This window comes from Hyperoodon ampullatus (genome assembly GCF_949752795.1).
Source record: "Hyperoodon ampullatus genome assembly, chromosome: 4".
Classification (NCBI taxonomy): Eukaryota; Metazoa; Chordata; class Mammalia; order Artiodactyla; family Ziphiidae; genus Hyperoodon; species Hyperoodon ampullatus.
The window spans coordinates 47,676,653-47,696,125 of NC_136917.1; the positions used below are offsets into that span (position 1 = coordinate 47,676,653).

General features: G+C 51.8%; 1 protein-coding gene across 2 annotated transcripts in view; it reads left to right on the forward strand.

Annotated features, from left to right (window-relative positions):
- Positions 1–5,817: 5,817 nt before the first annotated feature.
- The window catches only part of TNIP1 (TNFAIP3 interacting protein 1), a gene marked incomplete at its 5' end in the record, with an annotated part of 31,114 nt that continues 17,458 nt past the window's right edge, over positions 5,818–19,473 (forward strand). For both annotated transcript variants that reach the window (XM_079702184.1, XM_079702185.1), the window contains 6 exons: positions 5,818–5,953; positions 7,129–7,263; positions 8,992–9,077; positions 10,837–10,917; positions 13,582–13,773; positions 18,131–18,225. In XM_079702184.1, the coding sequence (XP_079558310.1) occupies positions 5,818–5,953; positions 7,129–7,263; positions 8,992–9,077; positions 10,837–10,917; positions 13,582–13,773; positions 18,131–18,225 (725 nt within the window). The remainder of the gene's footprint in view (positions 5,954–7,128; positions 7,264–8,991; positions 9,078–10,836; positions 10,918–13,581; positions 13,774–18,130; positions 18,226–19,473) is intronic.

Sequence of the window (19,473 nt, forward strand, 5' to 3'; positions counted from 1 at the left end):
CCTGCAGCCTCTTTATTAATGAATTGGCTGGAAAGACTGATTAAATCTTTGGCTCCTCACTGGTGAGGATGCTAAGGCGGGCTCCCTGGGTACAGAGCATCTAAAGTAGGCGCTGTCTCTCTGCTGACAGTCATCAAGAGGGCACCGCCTGCTCTTTGATGGATGGACCTGGAGCCCCAGTTTCCCTGATTGTGAAATGGGTGAGGAGGACTGGAGGTCATCACGAAGCGCAGATGTGGACAGATTTTTGCTTTAGTTTGCGAGCTGCTTTCATGATGCCTCACTTCCCGTTAGCCCTCGGGAGACTTGCAAGATATTCCCATTTGCAATTGAGGAAAATGAGACTCACATGATTCCTAATCTTTCATGAGCATCGCCTTTGTCCATGGGCTTCTTGTAGCTTCAGCTTCACCAGCTATGGTGTTGTCCCAGTGTCCCTGCTTAACAGTTATTTGCAGTTTACAGAAATTAAGTGGATGCCATAATCAATCAGCTGGGCACAGTTATGGGACTGCCTCAACCTTTTAGTAAGAACCTACTGAGTGCCAGGTACTTAGTGAGGTACTATTATTATTATTGTTTAGAAAATTTTATTAAAAAATGAATACATTTCTTTGTCAAATAAACAACTGGGAAGTAGAAAGTGAGAACTCCCTTCCAATTATACATATATTATTTCACTTAACTTCCTTAATCTGACCTGCAGTGGATTCTATTATTATTCCTATTTTGCAGATGAGGCAGCTGAGGCTCAGAAAAGATGAGGGGCTGGTCCAGTATCACACAGCCTGCAGGAGTGGGCAGAGGGACCAGGGGGAGGCAGGCGCAGGTGAGGCCCCAGGTGCAGTGTGTAAGGAGGGCTCCCGCTCAGGGTCTCTTGCATGCACTTGGGCTCCCCCTTCTGTTTAGCACCCTGCGTGCCTCACCTGCTTACCCCCAGATCCCACCCTACTGGGCCCCTTTCTTCCTGACTCCAAGGCTGTTTTATCTCCAGTGTGCTGGGTCCCCTCTCTTTCCTTGCCTTGTGGCTGGCTCCCAAGCCAAGGCTTGGGTCTCCATGGATCCTTAGGCCAGTTTTAAGTCATCACCCAGTTTCTCTCTGGTCCAGGCTCCTCCTTGTGCCTATGAGGGAACTGAGGTACAGAGAGTGGACAGCTTGCCCATGCCCATCAGAGCGGGCAACAGAGTAGACATGAGGACCTCTGATTTCCTGTCCTGTGCCTTCCTCCTGAAGACCCCTTCCCTTCACCACGCTGTCACCCCCACCCACCAGCATCCCTGCCAGCCCCTGCCTTTGCCTGGGGATGAGGCTGCTGGCCACCGTGACCTCACAACTCCCAGTACCAGAGATATACTCAGGAGTTTTCCTCTGGTCCAGGGAGAACTTCACTTCCCCCAGAGCTGCAGCGTCTAACTGACCTCAGGATGCAGCCAGTGCCCAGTGGCATTAGATCAGACTAAGTTCCCAAGTGGTCCTCAGTTTCCTCATCTGTCGAACAGACATCAGCCATGCCTTCTGTCCAAGGCTGTTGTGACAGAAAAACAACGCTTGGGAAACTCTAGGTATTTTGCAAATGTTACTGGCTATGCAAATTCATATCATTCATTCATACCTAGGAGCCCCTACTTCTGGCACCAGCACATGGCTGATCACAAGGCAGCTTCTGATGGGCTGAAGCATTTCACTGCAGAAGCTGGAATGTAAATTTAATTCTGAATCTAGCCTTTTTCAACCGTCATCGTCCTCTTGGGTGGAGATTGTGATTTGGGCCCACGTTCCCACACCCCCATCCCCTTAGCTGCTCACCTGTCGTCCTGTCATGCCGGCTCCTCCTCCTTTTTTGGGCTGGTGGCTCCTTCAGTTTCAACAGGATCACCTCCGTCGTTTCACTCTGTGGTCGCTGCCTGGCCTGCCATCTCTCTGGGCCCTTTTTTGCCCCTAAATCAGGACTTTCTGGTTCCAGCGGGCACCCCCAGGCCTCTCAGGGTGGGCTGTAGGATCCCACACCCCTGCCCTGAGCCAAGATCTTGTCTTGGAAGAAGGTCTGAGCTGGCTGCCTCTTCCCCACCCACGGTTTCTGTTTTTGGAAGGCAGGTTGGTGTCTGCTGCTGGCGGGTCACCTGATCTGTAGCTTTAAATTTAAAGGAACCAGGCTCAGGTGGTTATGGAGTCCAGGCCAGACGTGGCAAGAATGTGGATGGGGCCTCTGCTTTGCAGTGGGATTGCAGCACAGGAGCAGAAATGGTGGGTGGGGGCAGTGGCAGACTGGAGAGAGAGCAGGCACCTTCCAGCTCCATCCTGATGTTTTGTGTGACCTTGGTCTTCCTGCTCTGGGGCCTGACTGCTGCCCTCACACCATGAGGGAGGGTCAGATGAGCTCATGCCCCGGGATGCCTAGGCGCTGAGCTCCCGTACTGCCCCATGCAAGGCGTGTGGGTGGTCAGCGCCTCCTTCTCCTATCCACACCCACTCCTGCGGTCTGTAACGGAGGGGAAATGTGCTGTCAGCCGGGGAGGCAGGACAGTGATGCAGCCCCGCATTCCGAGAGCCCTGGGGCGCCTGGTAACGGGCTTGCCCTTGGAGATTCCTGTCCAGCTCTGTCATCCTGGGAATGAGTCCCCTCTCCAGGAAAGGGCTAAAAACCACACAGACCAGGAGGAGAGTTCCCATCTGCCCGGCAGTCATCCTGGAACTGCCACTGACCATCTGGGCATGAGGTCAGCAGGACGTGGAAATTCCCCATTCCTGTCTTTGTGTTTCTTTCCTCCAGAAGTCCAGACCCTCCCTTGGGCAGCTCCTCTGATCTCCAGAGAGGACTTTCTCACAGTAGACTGTTTGGTCTGGGCTCCCTCTGCCTGTAGCCTGTTTCTCCCCCTGCCCCCAAGCTGCCCAGGCTGGAGTCAGGAGAATAGCCCTGCCTGTCCCTCCGCTGCTTCCCGTGAGTCCGCTTCCCTGTTGGCTCCCCCTGCTGAGGGAGAGCGTGCGGGGTTTGGAGGATGTGGAGGTGGGGTTTCAGTTCCTGTATCCTGCATCCTGCTCTGTCGTTTGGCCTTACATCTGGGCATCTCTGAGAGATCTTGGCTGTGCCAGCTTCGATTCTAGAAGTATATGGCTGTGCAGGTGCTTCTGGTCCATGGATCACGGTTAGGCTCTCAGGATGTTTGCACATGGCCTGTCAGGAGGCAGGCATAGGGTCAAGGGTTCCTCTGGCCCCTTCTGTCTCTCTCTTCTGATTAGAGGTTTATTGGGGCTCTATTCTGGACCACTCTGAAGATACCCTGGTAGACCAGGTGATCTCGGCCCCTGCTCTCATGGAGCTTCTAATCTATTGGGCAAGCCAGATGTGGAGTAAAAACATTCCCAAATCATCACACCATGTCAGCTGTGAGTTCCACGTAGGGTGAGTGTGGAGTGGTGAGCAGGAACCCGGACACCTGCTGTCACTTATCACCAAAGGTGGCTACGGCCCCTCCAGCTCTTGGCCTCCCCATTTGTGAACTCCATTCAGCTCTGAATCACGGCTCACCTCCCAAGTGCCAGGCCTGTGCTGGCAACAGAGATGAGGAGAGCATGCTCCTGCCCCCAGGAGGTTCTCAGTCAGATGCACATAGGCTTACCCCAGTCATATATATTCCATACTGGGCGTAAGGGCTTGCTGGAGAGGCACGCAGGAGAAAGGGGAGCATAGAGGAAGGACGCCCCCAACGTCTACCCACACTTCAAGCTCCTTGCTATATGCCAGTCATTGTGCCAAGCGCCTTACCCACACTGTCTTTTAATTCAGTGACCACTTCAAAGCTTTATTGCTCTGCTGTGTAATATTGACCTTTCAAGTTAAAAATAAGTCCCCCCTAAGCTGACTGGTGACTTTTGTGTTGGGTGTGTGGGCAGCTGTCCTTTGCCTCTGTGGGGCTCAGCAGAGTGTGGGTGCCTCTCAAGTGTGTGTTTCTCTTTTTCGTTAGCCTTTGGGGGAAGGGTCCCTCTCACCAGAACTTTGTTTCTCCTCCTGGCTTATGGCATCCCATGGTAATGTGGACCCTCTGGGCAAACTCCTTGTTTATCTCTTGTGCTGCAAGGCAGGGGAAACAGCCCAGAGGGTACCCATGTTACCCTACAAACAGGCTTGAACTTGCATTTTGCCCGTCTGGCCTGAGTCTTGGCAGCTGTGTGAGGATAGCGGGTGATTAGCTCGGCTTTCTTAGGTGGAACTGGATTTTCATCTTGACCCTCACTTGCTGGCTGTGTAATCCTGGCTGAGTTACTTAACCTCAACAAGCCTCCATTATAAAGTGAGGATAATTTACTATGTATTTTAGGGTTGTTGTGCAGTTTGACTGAGATAATGCATCTGAAGGGCTTAATGCAGTGCCTGGCAAGTAGGTTAATGAATGGTGGCTGTTATTATTAGTCCCTTTTTACTCTTTTCTTGCAGTGAGCACTTGTGGGTGTTCAAAGGGCCTTTGAGGACTCATGACTGAAATCGTTTTGGCCCTGGGGGTGGTGATCTTGGGAGGGAGGTTTCGGGGCCCCAAGTCCTTCTGAAGTCCCCGGTGGAGGCCTTTGGAGCTCTTTCGTGGTTAGTAAGCTCTTTGTAGGGCTGGAGGCTGAATCAGTTTTTCATCCTCAGGGCCTTTGCACTTACTGTTCTCTCTGCCTGAAATATTATTCCCCCAGATATCTGCATGGCTAGTTCCCTCACCTCCTTCTGTAAAGTCCTGGCCTCAAACTTCCTGCTTAATTTTTGTCCGTAGATGTTTTTATCACCCCTGATACTATGTTCATCTCTCTCACTATGTATCTACTTATCTACCTCCATCACTAGAATGTAAGCTCCAAGAAGGATTTTTGTCTATTTTGTTTGCTGATAATTACCTAGCACCTAGACTAGCACCCAGCACAGAATAGATGCTCAATAAATAATTGTGGAATGAATGAATGCAAGAAAGAAGTTTCTCTGCTAAGTCACAGAACTCAGATTCTGCAATCACTTTGCTTGGTGGTTTCAAATGAAATAAAGCTGGTGAAATTGAACAGAGTAATGCAGAGTACTGGCTGCACAAGTAGATGGTGCTTTGATGGAAAGTCCATCTGTTCATTAGAACTGGAAGGAGGAGGTTGACAGTGTCAATTCGTATAGTAAATATTAGTCGGGGTTTTCTTCTTATTCTTTCTTTTAAAAAAGATAGTGCACATATAAATGGAACTTCGGATTGGATTGACTTGCTTATCCCTTTGGGCACAAACATTTCATTTTAAAGATCACTGATTTAGTGTAAGACTTTCATTTCCCCTCCTCCGAGAGGGCAAGGGACTGCCCACAATCCCACAGTGAGTTAATAGCTAGACTATTTATTCATTTGATAAGAGTTTATTGGGCATTCCTGTCATAGCTAACACCATGCTGGGCGCTGCGGATGCAGTGATGCAGGGTCCTCTTCTTCTGGACCCTGTCAACAGGATGTGAGCTCAAGTGTTTTGACTCCAAGGCCAGTGCTCTTTCTTGTACTCCACATTGCACCTCACAGTTGACTGCTGTTCCAAATGAACCGGTGGTACAGTGAGGCTGCTAAAAGAAACTGATGCCGTTCTTAGGTTGCATTAATAGAGGCAAAGTTTCCAGATCAAAGGAGGTGACTATTCTGCTCTGCTGTACTGTGACCAGGCAGTCTGAAGTGCTGTGTTCTCTTCTGGGTTATGGTGACTGCCTTCTGAGGCCCTGATTGACTAGGACGCCTCAGTGGCTTGGCCAGCCCCCTGACATACTGCTGTTGTCCTTACAGCCAGGCGGGCACCACGGCAGGGGCTGAGCCACCATCATGGAAGGGAGAGGACCATACCGGATCTACGACCCTGGGGGCGGCGTACCTCTGGGCGAGGTGTCCGCAGCTTTTGAGCGCCTAGTGGAGGAGAATTCCAGACTGAAGGAAAAAATGCAAGGGATAAAGATGTTAGGTAAAGCAGACCCTGCACTCTGCCTGCAAGCCTCCTCCCTGCAGCCTGCAGTGCCAGCTGGCATATGCTTCTGCCGAAGTCATCCCTCTCCCTCCTGCCCCACAGCTGTGTCTTTGTGTACTTCTGTAGCACGGTGGCAGTATTCCCAGCCCTGAGTCCCTCACACCCCAGAACCATGATGACAAGACTCAGAATACCATGAGGGACTGAGAAGGAGGCCTGGGGTGGCGGAGAGGGAGCTGGCAGGCCCAATTAGCCGACAGGGAAACAGAATGGCCCATCTTCCAGAAGCACCAGAAATGGGGAGAGCTGGCATCACCAGGGCAACCAGGGTACGGTCCCCAAGTGTTAGAGCAGGGAGCTGAGCTTGGCCTGAAGCAAGGCGGGACGAGGCCCCTTGGTTTCTCTGTTCATGGCTTTTCCTCAAGCTGTCGCCACTGCCCAGAGCAAGCCTGCTTACCTCCACATGACAGACTAGTCCCCATCTGTCAGTACCCAGCTCAGATGCCGTCTTTTCCTCCATGAGAGGCTTTCGTTGATTTCCCCATCCAGAGGGGATTCTCTTTCCTCCAAACTCCTAAAACTCTTCCTTTGCATTGCTGCCACCTTCTCCGGGCTTAGGCTTTGGGGGTGAGCACAGCTCCCGATTTTCCAAATGCTTTCTCCTTGCTTGGCAGATCTCTCCTTGGAATGGCAGATTGGGGGAGGAGGGATGGAGTTTCCCTGTCTCCACTTACAAAAGAAGGCAAACGAGGCCCAGAGGGGTGGTTGATGTTATGGAGGGTCTCCTCCCTTCAGGCAGTCCCTGACTGCGGGCCGTAGGCTGTGGGTAGCCCCCCGGGACTATGATGGTGGGCCTAAAAGAGCCCCTGGTTTTGTGGAGTCCCCAGCCAGGTGCGGTGGGAGTGGGGCAGGAAGAGGGTGCCAGGGACCAGGAGTTTGTTCTAGATTCCCGTCTGCTCCTTTTCCCCTGGTTGCAGGGCTCTTTCTTATCAGGCCTCTTTCTGGTTGTGGGCTAGAATGACGTGTGTCCCACTCAGCCAACAAGGTGATGCAGGGAGTGAAACCCAGGGCCTGCAGCTCCAGAACCCAAGGCTTAGAGGCTTGGGATGGGAGAACGAGCACACTGAACTGAGTAATTCCTTTTGTTCCTCCTTCCCCCATTGTCTCCCCAGGGGAGCTTTTGGAAGAGTCCCAGATGGAAGCGTCCAGGCTGCGGCAGAAGGCAGAGGAGCTGGTCAAGGACAGTGAGCTGCTCCCACCGCCGTCTCCCTCTTTGGCCTCCTTCGACCACCTGGCTGAGCTCACAGGTACAAGAGGAGCCCAGGCGGTCCTCTGCCTTGCCCGTACTCCTTACTCTCTAATCCCTTAACCGTGGACTTCCTTCTTAATCAGAAATCCACCTCTCCTTCATTTATCCTTAGGCCACAGGCCATCCTCCCAGTCATGTTCTGGCTATAGAATCCCCCAGAAGGTCACATTTGGAAAGGACTTCAGGAATAAAGACACAGACCTACTTGAGAATGGACTTGAGGATATGGGGAGGGGGAAGGGTAAGCTGTGACAAAGCGAGAGAGAGGCATGGACATATATACACTACCAAACGTAAGGTAGATAGCTAGTGGGAAGCAGCCGCATAGCACAAGGAGATCAGATCAGTGCTTTGTGACCGCCTGGAGGGGTGGGATAGGGAGGGTGGGAGGGAGGGAGACGCAAGAGGGAAGGGATATGGGAACAGATGTATATGTATGACTGATTCACTTTGTTATAAAGCAGAAACTAACATACCATTGTTAAGCAATTATGCTCCAATAAAGTTGTAAAAAAATAAAAAATAGAAAAAATAACCTTGTCCGAAAATAGCTGGTGACTCAGCAGTCCTGAGGCTGTGGCAGACATTAGAAATGGATCACAACAATCCACTGCACCCAGGATGTGGACTCAGGATCTTTATCAGCGTAACTTATTCAGCAAATATTTAATGAGCAGCTACTATGTGCCAGGCATTGTGCTCCAGGCAGCCACTTCGGGTCACTAGAGTTGGCATCTGAGTCAGGAGCTCTCTGGTCTGGCCCCCCTCCTTCCGTTTTACAGGTTAGGAAGCGAGGCCTGTGGAAGAACTAGACTTGCCTATCAGTCTGCTGCAGTGTCTTTCAGATGTCAGGTCCATATGCTACCTATTAAAGGAAAGCGATGACTGTGACTTAGGGTTAAAGTCCTGTGTGTGATCACCGTGCAGTCCTCTGGCATGTCTCCAAGTCCAGGACAAAGTCTGGGACTAGGGAGGAAAAGGTGCCCCCCGACATGGGGCTCAGATGCCTCCTGCTGCAGCCCCACCTTACGGTCTCAGCCCAGGCCAGTGTGCCAACCTTCCATTTGGCTGCTGGCTATATTTGCTGAATGGACACATGGAGGAAAGTGATGCTCGCAGAGTCCACTGTTCTGCAGGCAATGGATGTTTCCAGCTTCCACTTGTCCATTCAGTAGCGTTTTCTGAGTCCTGGATGGGTGCCGGGACCATCCCCAGAGGGAGCCGTGCAACTCCCCTCAAGGGGCCCCCTGTGGCCAGAGCCCCAGGAATTCAGGGAAGGAGAGCTAATTTTGAGTCCTGGTTCTGCAGTTGCCAACTGTGTGACCGTGGGCCAGTTGGTGACCTTTCCATGCCTCAGTTTTCTTACCTTTAAAATGGGGACACAGAGCCGTCTTGAGAATTGGCTGAGATAATAAATATAAAAACACTTTGTTAATTGTAAATTGTCATCATTGAGGCAGGTCCAGGGAAGCAAGGAGCAGTGGCCACCTTGGGATTTTCCCAGCAAATCAGGGAAGATGGTCTCTCTGCCCAGGTTCTACCCCGTCATTCCAGAGCCAATCGTTCTCCCAGGCTGTGGGGCCCTGCTGGGACCACCTCCCATTTTCCCAGACTCGTGTAGGGAACTCTGTCTGAGAACTTTCCTGGCCAAGGCTGTCCTTAAGGGGGCAGCATCTGGGCTTTTCCCCTTTCCCTGCTGCTCACCCATGTTTTCTCAATTCTCCAGGAAAGGATGCAGATGTCCCAGCACCCCCCGCTGACCCTGCACACCCCAGCGACAAGCCAGAGCCAGTCCCCAAACCTCCAGCAAGTGTAAGTTGCATTTGGAGTCATGGCTGAAAGTTACCTGGATTTCAAGGTCCCATTGGCAGAACAGCAAGAGAGAGGTTTGGGGTCAAGAAACCTGGGTTCTGACTTGCTGGGTGATGTTGGCAAGTTGATCTCAATCTCTCTGGGGCCCCGGTTTACCCATTTTCAAATGAAGGTCAGAGTTAAATCTTACCAGGAAGACCCTGATATGTACAAGGAGTTCCTCCCATTTGCTAGGTTGCATAATGTTAAGCATGTATCGACTGCACAGTGCTCAGAAAGTAGGCGGATGTGACAGGGAACTCACCTTCTCAACAGGGGCTCAGAAACTGTCTTCTGCAGATTTGCCTTGAGAAGTTTTGCTTGGTATCCTAGGACTGGAAGGGACCCAGGTGGTCGTATCATTTATTTTTATTTTTAAACTTCTAAAAATATTTATTTACTTATTTATTTTTGGCTGCATCTGGTCTTAGTTGCAGCACGTGGGCTCTTTCGTTGGGGTGCGCGGGCTTCTCTCTAGCTGTGACACGTGGGCTCTGTAGGTGGCACGTGCGCGTGCACGGGGGCTTAGTTGCCCTGCGTCATGTGGGATCTTAGTTCCCCAACCAGGGATTGAACCCGCGTCCCCTGCATTGGAAGGCAGATTCTCAACCACTGGACTACCAGAGAAGTCCCAGTCATATCAGTTAGAGTCTCCATACCACAGATCAGATCAGATCCAGAGAGAGAAGAACATTTTGTGAGGTCATGCAGACAGCTGAGGAAACGTAGAGGTGAAAGGGAAACTTTCTAGGGTGGTGCCAAGATCCAAAGCTGGGCCCTTGGTGGCCATGGGGCTCAGCAGAAGCTGAGCACGGAGGTCCTCCCGGCCCTGCCCTTTCCTGGGATGAAGAAAGGCTGAATTAGCCTTTGTTCAACCAGGTTTAACAGCAATCCCAGAGCCAGTTGCTGGTCCAGAGGGACCATCGGCCCATCCTCTGGTGGCACAACCAGTGCCTTCTACTTGGAGTGGCTGGGAGATTTCGGGGAGACTGGAGTCCTTGGCCTCCCTGGATTTAGGTGTGTCCTGAAAAAGTCTCTCCAAATTTGTGGATGTCTTGTTGGGACTTATCCCAGATCAGTCCACTCCCCTGGGATCTCTGGGGCTGGGTTGGCAAGGCTGGCACAGGACCACCATGGCTGTGGCCACACTAACTGTTGTCTGTGTTCTCCAGGTGACCAGTCAGAGACACCTAGGCCCAGGAGACAGCTCTGGTGCCATAGCAGGAATGTTAGATTTGCAGTCCTTGGAATGCAGTCCTACTTTTGCATTTATTAATGATATGCCTTCAGTTTCCTCATCTGCCCAATGGGGATATAACCTTCTGACCACTCCATGGGTTGCTTTGAGAAAAAATGGGAGTTCATGAAAACATTTTAAAAGTGCAAAGCCATTAAGAAAGATACGATCCTAAAGTGCTAGTGGTTTAAAGTCAGCTAGTCCAGTATCCCTGTTTTACAGATGAGGAAACTGGCCACAGAGGGATGTGGTGTGACCTTGAGTCACACAGTGGGTTGCGGGCTGACTTGCTGGGATTCATTACTGCTTCGTGGTCTGTGAGCTCATCCTGGGCCGGCTCCCCTCCTGCCCAGAGGACTTGGACGTGAGAAGGGGTTTCCTCTTTCCATTTTCTGACCCTGCTGTACTCTCAGCCATGGGGCTCCAGAGGAGGGGCGAGGTGTTTTTCTCTCAGGCAGCCCCTGACCCCCTTTTTCTGCACAGAGCACCTCCTCCGAATTTGAAGTGGTCCCTGCCGAGGGGCATTCTTCACCAGAGAGCGGCGGCCACACCAGAAATACCATGGTGAGTGGACGGCACGTCCCTGGGCATGTCCCCCGTCTCCTCTCTGTTTCAGTCACCTGGCCCCGCGTGAGAGGCACAGGACCCGCTTATATCCCCTGGGCACCCCGGAGTCACTAGGGATACGCTTGAGGGGCCAGCACCAGGGGGTGCTTCTCGCTCACATATGCAAATCCGTGGCTGGTGACTTCCCTGTGAGCCACACAATCACCCGACCATTGTGAAAGCCTAGGCACGTCGCCAGCCCCACTGGCCTCCGCCAAGCGCCGGGCACCTCCGCAGGCTCTGACTCAGCCTTTGGGCCTATGGACTCGTAGCTTGGGTAGAGTAGAAAGGGTCAGAAAAACCCAGAGCAGCTTGAGGCAGGTGTGGCCCTTCTGTGCAGGCTCTTGGCTGCTCCCAGGTTCCCCTTTGGGGCATGCAGGTAGGAGGTTAAACCTTGCACTTACACACACACACACGCGTGCATGCATGCGTGCGCGTGCACACACACACTCCCCTCCAGCTCTGGGGTGTCCACCTGGTATCCTCATTCTCTGCTTTACCCTACGTGCTGCCTTTATTCCAACTATGTTGTCCTGGTCTCTCTTAAAATGGCAGACTTATTGGAGCACCACTGAGAAAGGTGTGGAACGTTGTTCAAAAGTCTTCAGGTCCTGCCCTCTCCTCCTCCTTCCTCCTTCCTCACTTTGAGATTTTTTGATTGTTATACAGGCAATAAGTGGTATAACCCTTCACTGATACCTTGGTCTCCACTGCCTCATTCTACCAAGGATTTGGGGCACAAATGTTGCTCTTTACATGTAAAGTGAATGGCTTTGGGAAGTGGTAACTGGGACGTGGAGGGAAGTGAGACAGGAAACTGCTGGTTTCCATTACAAACCTTGCAAAACAGTTTGACTTTTTAAGCTACAAATAGTTGATTAAAATGTTAAAATTTTAAGTTAAAAGCCAAAAAAGTAGTTAAAATATAATTAAATTTAAAATATTGAATTAACAAGGCAAAAAAAAAAATGTTGCTGTTTAGTTCACTGTTTGCATCTTGTGTCTATCAGTCCCCAGTGCAAGGTCCTCATCAAGTTGTCATGCAGCTTACACTAGCATGCCTTCAGTGATGAGGGGCTGCTCTGAGTATCAGAAATGTTCTGTGTTTTGTCCCCTGGGAACTTCTGTCCCCTTGTCCTGTTCTATCCCCAAGGGCTCTGAGAAGCTGGCCAAGGAGGCAAGACCCCCCTGCTCAGAAAGCATTTCACTCTATGACCTCAGACTTCACCTCGTTAATAGGTTCCTCCTTAGCCCCACCATGTGCCTAGTCTGTGCTGAGCAAAGACAAGACAGCCTCCCTGCTTTCTGGGAGCTTGTAGGCCAGTCGGAGAAGTCAGGGCGATGAAACAATTCACCAGCCTTCAATAGAGCACCGTTCACCACCTCATATCCTGTGTGGGAAGAGGCAGTGGGGGAATGAAGGCAGAATTGAAGAAGCAGCAGCATCTGATAGAATAAGGTGCTAAGAGTATCATGGAGGCATTCACTGGACATCACGCTGTGGCTGCCAGGGCATTTCCACTGCTGCAGAGTTCAGATGAGGGAAGTGGCCATAGATGGAGAGTCAGGAAGCCCAAGTTCCAGTCCTGGCTCTGCCGCTGACTCACTGGGCAACTTTGAGCAACCTCCTTCTCCGCAAAGCTTCATTTCCAAACTGGAACCCTGAGGCTCCCTGTAGCTCTGACGGCCTGTGACTGCCATAAGTGGTAGGGGAGGCCTGCTAGAGCAGCTGAAACACGGGGGTGCTGGGAAGGATGAACAGAGGGGACACCACAGGAATGAAGCCCGAAGAGGCGTGGGGCCTGATGGGTGGGGTCTCAGGCAGGGGAAGAGGGGGACTCAGTTGCCTGGCAGGGGCTTGATGCAGTCAGCTGTCAGCTACCCCTGTGGCTTCTTGGATGTGGTGTTGGCATAGCTAAGGCATTGTCTTTGCCAAGAGTGTTCTAGACAGGGGAAAGAGAGAGAAAGAGAGAGACAGGGACTGATAGATTCTGAGATTGGACTATATTGCCCACGGTTTGCTTCCTATCTCAATTCTCTGCTAGATTGGGATTCTTTGAACTATCTGTGATTCCTAACGTGTTTTGAGTCTTGGGTCCTCTGAAAAGTTGATGAATGCTTGGACCACTCCCAAGAAGACACATGTATAGACATAATAGTCAGACAGTTTTGATGTCTGCTGGTCAAGCCTTCCTGAGCTGAAGAAGCAGTGCTGTGTATTGAGTGATACCCCTTTCCTGGGCTTGCTGCTTTCATGTGTCATTTCACTTGCATAAGAACCCTGTGGGGTAGAAGAGAAGAAAAGGGATGTGTACATGTAGTAGATGAGGATTCTGAGGCCCAGTGGATGAGTGATTTACCCACAGGCACTCAGCAAGGCCCAACGTGTGGGAGGAAGGTGGCTCCAGCACTGGTAAGCCAGCCAGTGGCCTGCGAGTCCCGGGTCCTGCCCTGTGAGTCAGCCCCAGACAGGGAACCTGCATAACTGGAGAATGTCCCTGGGCTGAGATGGGATCAGAGGGGGAAACTGAGTCATGAGGAGTGGGGAAGCAGAGGGAGAAAGGCTGGCGGCACCTACTCAGACTGTGGTGAAGAGCGGTCCGCATCCCCTCCCCCCGCCAGGAGCTGGGCCCCCTGCCCCACGAGGACAGCAACCTGATGCTGCACCTGCAGCGCCTGGAGACCACCCTGAGCGTGTGTGCCGAGGAGCCTGACCACAGCCAGCTCTTCACGCACCTGGGCCGCATGGCCCTCGAGTTCAACCGGCTGGCTTCCAAGGTGCACAAGAATGAGCAGCGCACCTCCATCCTGCAGGTGAGGCCGGGCCCAGGGAGGGTGGCCTGGGGTCTGCCATGTGGTTCCCCCTCTGCTTCCTCCAGCTCTTCTGGAGAGTCCAGGGTACCACGGGGACTTCCGAGGGTGAGGGTGGGGACCCCCGACTTGGGCTTCTTGTTCAGGGCAGTGAGCAGGGTAAGGAAGTTGTGAGAAGGGACGAGGAAGAGGCAGGAAACCGGGAAATAATGGTGTGGGTGATGCAGATTTCATGGTTGGGGTTACTCTCGAGGCTGTGGATGTGGTAGGTTGGCAGCACCCTTGCCTTTGTTCTTCACATACAGGTGGGGAAAGGGAGGGGACAGAGGCCGGCCCCTTGTATGTTACTGTCCCTGCCCCCTGAGCCAGGACCATCATTATCCACACTTCACAGGTGGGGCCACAGCCCTTGAGAGGTGATTTTTTTTTTTTTTTTTGCCTAAGGCCCCCCACTTAGTAGATGGTGTAGCTGGGATTTGAACCTCGGTCTGTCGTATTCCAAAGTCCATGCTCTTAACTCCCATCCCAACCTGCCTCCCCAGTGGAGGAGGCTTCCTTTTATACCCTTCCTGTGCTGTGGGAATGAAGTCAGATTTCCTTCCTAGGCCAGGCCAGGCCTTGGAACCATATGGTCCTTGGTTCCAGTAGACTCTTTATTGCTCTCTAACCTTGGGCAAGTGACTTATGCTCTCGGTCCCTCACTGTCCCCATCCGTAACATGGGGCTGGAAATGCCTCCCTCGTGGAATTGCTCTGAGTATTAAATGAAGCCCCTTGTACAGTCTAGGGCATAGTAAGTGCTCAAAAAGTGGTCACTGTTAAGATTTTATGGTGATGGCTCATCCACACTGGGCAGGGGATCTGATCCTTCAGGGCTTGGGGGTAGGGAATGATTCACAGAGGGTGAAACTGAGGCTCCGAGAAAACCTGCTCAGGACCTGAGTATCTGTCACCTTAGTGACAGAGCTGTAACTCCAAGCCTTCCTCCCTCCTAGACCCTCCTCTGGGCCAGTCACCGCCCTGTTGTCTCACTCATGTCAGCAAACATTCGAGTGCCCAGTTGACGGATGAGGTGCTGGGGTGTCCACTGTGTGCAGCTTTGGGAAGGGCCCTGGGTTGACAAAAGCAGGAGGGGCATCCAGGCTGGAGACAGGTGTGAGGAGAGACGGGAGGAGCAGAGGCTTCCCACCCCCACCTTGGGTGAGGGGCCACACTGGGAGGCTGGAGGAGTGATTGGAGCCTGGAGGGCCAGGCCGAGGGAGACCGCCTTCAGGTGTCAGCAAGGCCCAGAGATGTCAAGTGTCAAGGCCGAGCCACTGGGGAGGCGAACCTGGTGCGTTGCTTGTGGTGGGATCACTTTGAGTGTCAACTTTTCAGCTTTGTTGTTGTTGTGGTTGTAAATTAATTAATTAATTTTTGGCTGCGTTGGGTCTTCATTGCTGTGTGCAGGCTTTTTTCTGGTTGCAGAGAGCAGGGGTTACTCTTCGTTGCGGTGGTTTCTCTTGTTGCGGAGCACAGGCTCTAGACGTGTGCGCGTGGACTTCAGTAGTTGTGGCTCGCGGGCGCACGGGCCTAGTTGCTCTATGGCATGTGGGATCTTCCCAGACCAGAGCTCAAACCCGTGTCCCCTGCATTGGCAGGCGGATTCTTAACCACTGCGCCACCAGGGGAGTCCCAACTTTTCAGCTTTGAAATAAGGATTGATACTGGGCCTCATAAAAGGGGTCCTGCCAACCCTTGTTATTTAAAAAAAATTTTTTTTACTGACGTATAGTTGATTTACAATGTTGTGTTAGTTTTAGGTATGCAGCACAGTGATTCAGTTTTATATATAAATATATATACACACATACACATATATTCTTTTTCAAATTTTTTTTTTTATCGTTGTTGGGCTGTGCTGCACGGTGTGCACGATCTTAGTTCTCTGACCACGGATTGAACCTGTGCCCCCTGCAGTGGAAGCACGGAGTCTTAACCACTGAACCACCAGGAAAGTGCCCCCACTGTTATTTTTTATTAGGCTCTTGTTTGTTTCCTTCTTAGCTCTTATCATAGTTTGTAATAATTTTATTAATTGGTTTCTTTGCTTGGTGTTTGTTTTTTTCCCTTGTGTTCCCTGCTAGAATGTAGGCCTCACAAGAGGGGCAGGTACCTTGTCAGTCATATTCACCACTGCATCCCAGTGTCTGGCACTTCATAGGTGCTGAATGTACATTTGGTGAATGAACAAATGAATGAATGAACTAATGAACTCACACATGAGCTCTATTAACCCCTTTGATGGAAGGGCTGTTGCATCCTGGGTATTTGCCCAGCCTGTGGGTGGAGGTAGATTAATCTGGTTCCTCCTCATTCATTCACTGATTTGTTTCTCGGTTCACTCAGCGTTTCCAAGGCCAGGTATGGCATGAGGCCTCTGCTGGGCATTGCAGCCAGTCATAATGGTTTTCTGTTCCTCCATGTCTGACCACTCACCAGTTCCAGGCTGTATTCTCCATCCAGCCTTCTCAAGTCTTTCCTGGGTTAGTCAGAAAGGGCTCGGTTTTGCTGTGGAAACAAACAACTCTGAAATCTCCCTGGATAACATGAAAGTTTTCCCTCATATTCTGTGTGGCAGGGGCTTGTTTCTGCTCCACAATCACATTGAGGCCCCAGCCGTCTTGTGCCCTTTGGCAGCCATAGGGAAAAAGAGACCAGAGAGTTGTGCCTGAGCCAGCCCAGAAGTGACCCTTGTCACTACCACTCACCTTTCATTGGCCAGAACTGGTCACATGGTCACAGCAAGTCTGGGAAATGGACATGGAAGGGAGCAGGTAGAAGGTCTGGTGAATATCGCTCACGGTCTCTGCCCTCAGCCCAGCTCACAGCCTGCCACCTCCCTTCTCTGCTCTTTCATCACAGGCGAAAGAGGTACCATTTAGGATCTGCCAGATGGAGTTTAATCCCCTTGGTGATCCCCAAGAGCTGTACAACCTCACGCACATTATTTCACCTGCACTAGCCTACATTTGGTGTTTTTTTGGCCACACCGTGCAACTTGCGGGATCTTAGTTCCCTGACGGAGGATTGAACCTGGGGCCTCGGCAGTGGCAGCATCGAGTCCTAACCACTGGACTGCTAGGGAATTCCCTAGCCTACATTTAAAATAGAGATGAGTTACATAGCTTTGGGGAAGCTGTGAGGCTCCACCGAGGTGGTGAGTGGAAGAACACCTGGCCATTTACGGGTCATGGGTTAGGTGCTCACTAGGTATTTGTTGAGAGATTGAGTCGCTTAGTACTGACCTGGTGCATCACCCTTACTAGTCAGAACCTCCCTTCCCTCCATCTGTGAGGCCCTGAGTCTGGCTGCCCATCTTCCATGCCCCCTCCACCTTGCAGCACTTCAAACACATGTCCTCAAAGGTTATCAAGCGCCTGGCAGCTCATGAGGCACTTGCACTCTCCCGGTCTTGTTTGTACTCATAGCAGCCCTATAAAGGAGGCAGGGGAGGAGCAGTTGCCCCACTTTGTAGGTGGGGGAACTAACTGTGTCTCAGAAGTGAGGGAATCCTGAGCCACACTGGGAACTGGTGAGGTCTTGACCCGATGCCCTGTCTTCTGACTTGCCGGCTGACAACCTTGCACCCCGGCTGCCTTGAGTACTCTCCAGATCGCCTGAGCTCTAGGCCTACTACGACTCGGGTCCATTCAGCCAGTCAGTCCTTCAACAAAGTGTCGAGCTGAGCTGGGCCCTGGGCTGAGGATCCCTCAGTAGACAAGAGAGCAGCGAGAGGATCCCAGCCGTCTGGGAATTCATGGACTAGTGGGGTGGGGGGTACATTAAGAAAGTAACGACACTGATGGTTCTTTAGCTCTAATTGTCACGGGTACCAGGAAGGGTGAGAGCAGGGGACTGTGAGTGAGGATAATGGAGGTGACCTAACTCACCTGAGATGTGGGGGTCAGGGAGGACTTCTCGGAGGAGGTGACGTTTAGGCTAAGACTTGAAGCAGGAGTAGAAGTCAGCCAGGGGAAGGCTGGTGGGGAAGAGCATTCTAGGCTGTGGGAACAGCAGTGAAGGAGGAGGAGGGATGGTGCTCTCTGCCTTGGAGGAACAGAAGGCGCTGTGGCTGATTCTTGGTCCGGCGTCCTCATGGCTGGCTTCTGAGGGAGAGGATGCAGAGAGGAGCCTGGGTGGGCCTTGTGGCTCGGCTCCTGCTGTCCCAAGAGGGCTTGGGTGAGGCCACTGCACAAGGGATACCGTGTCAGGACCTGGCATGGCTATAGCGCCCCCACCCCCACCCCCAGCATTAACCTGCATTTGGGGTGCAGCACCCCTTCCCTTACCTTGCCCCCATCTCCCTCTCTGCCCTGCAGACCCTGTGTGAGCAGCTTCGGAAGGAGAATGAGGCCCTGAAGGCCAAGCTGGACAAGGGCCTGGAACAGCGGGATCAGGCTGCTGAGAGGCTCCGGTAAGTCCAGGCTCCTCAGAGGAGGGGTGAGGAGTCGGATGGGCAGGAGGAAGACGGTGGTGCGTGGCACTGATTTCCGGGCTGAGCGCTCTGAGGCCTGTGCCCAGAGCCCTGCTTTGGATGTCAGGTCTCTTGGTCCTTCTCCTTGGGTGTTTCCTCTCTGGTCCTTTTAATACCTTGGGGAGTGTTTGTGTATAAAGTGCCTTGAGAGCTTCAGAAGAAGGTCTGTACAAAGTGCACTCCTTCCTTGGGAACTTAACCCCTCCGCCTGTTAACAGCAGCTAGCTGGCTGTTGGAGAGAGGGCTCTGGACTTTGCTGCCCCCTGCTGGTCACCATCCTGACCCGCTCTGTTTCCTGAGAACAGTCAGGGGTTGCTCACCTGGGCTACTACTGGGTCTCACACTTAACTGTGCATCAGAATCACTGACGGTCAGGAAAGGCACTGCAAGTTTACACTCCCACGCCTCTCTCCTGTGCTGAGATTCTGATTCAGTGGGTCTGGGGTGAGACCTAGGCATCTGCATTTTCCAGTGGGCCTCTGTGATTACGATGTAGGTAGACCCAGGATCACATCTGAGAGGCACTGATCTTGACTGTCAGAGCTCGAAGGGCCCTTTGAGATCATGTGGGCCAAACCCCTCACCCTGCAGAGGGAAACTGAGGTCCAGGGAGAGGCCTGTGAAGCCCAGAGGGAGTCAGGTGTGACTGCTGATCCACTGTGCCATTTTGAATCAGCATATATTTATTGACTTCTGGATGGCCAAGCAGTTGGAGTTTTATAGCCATAATGACTCCATCCATGGATCCAAAAACCCAGGCTGGAGGAGAGACCCATGATTAGAAGGTGAGGATGCAAGTCCCCACTGTGTGACCTTGGGAAAGCCATTTTACTTCTCTGTTTTCCTATTATCACATGGAAACCAGCTGGCAAATAGGATACGAAGAAATAGTTTCCATATTTCAGTCATACCTGAGTCCACATCACCATTTTTCTTATGTCCTGTATCACCTACCTTATTATTTACTTAAGAATTTAATTTGCATCATGTTTTTGCTTAAGATTATTATAATGAAAACTTGCACTAGAGTAACTGGAAAACAGCATGACCTGGAATATATAGAAGATACCTACAATAATAAACACAACAAAAACGGAAGGATGTTAATTAATTTTGGCGAATTGCCCGCTCAAGGCTCTGAGGCTGAAGGCTGCTCTTTCTCTGTTAACACGGGAGACTAGCAAGCAC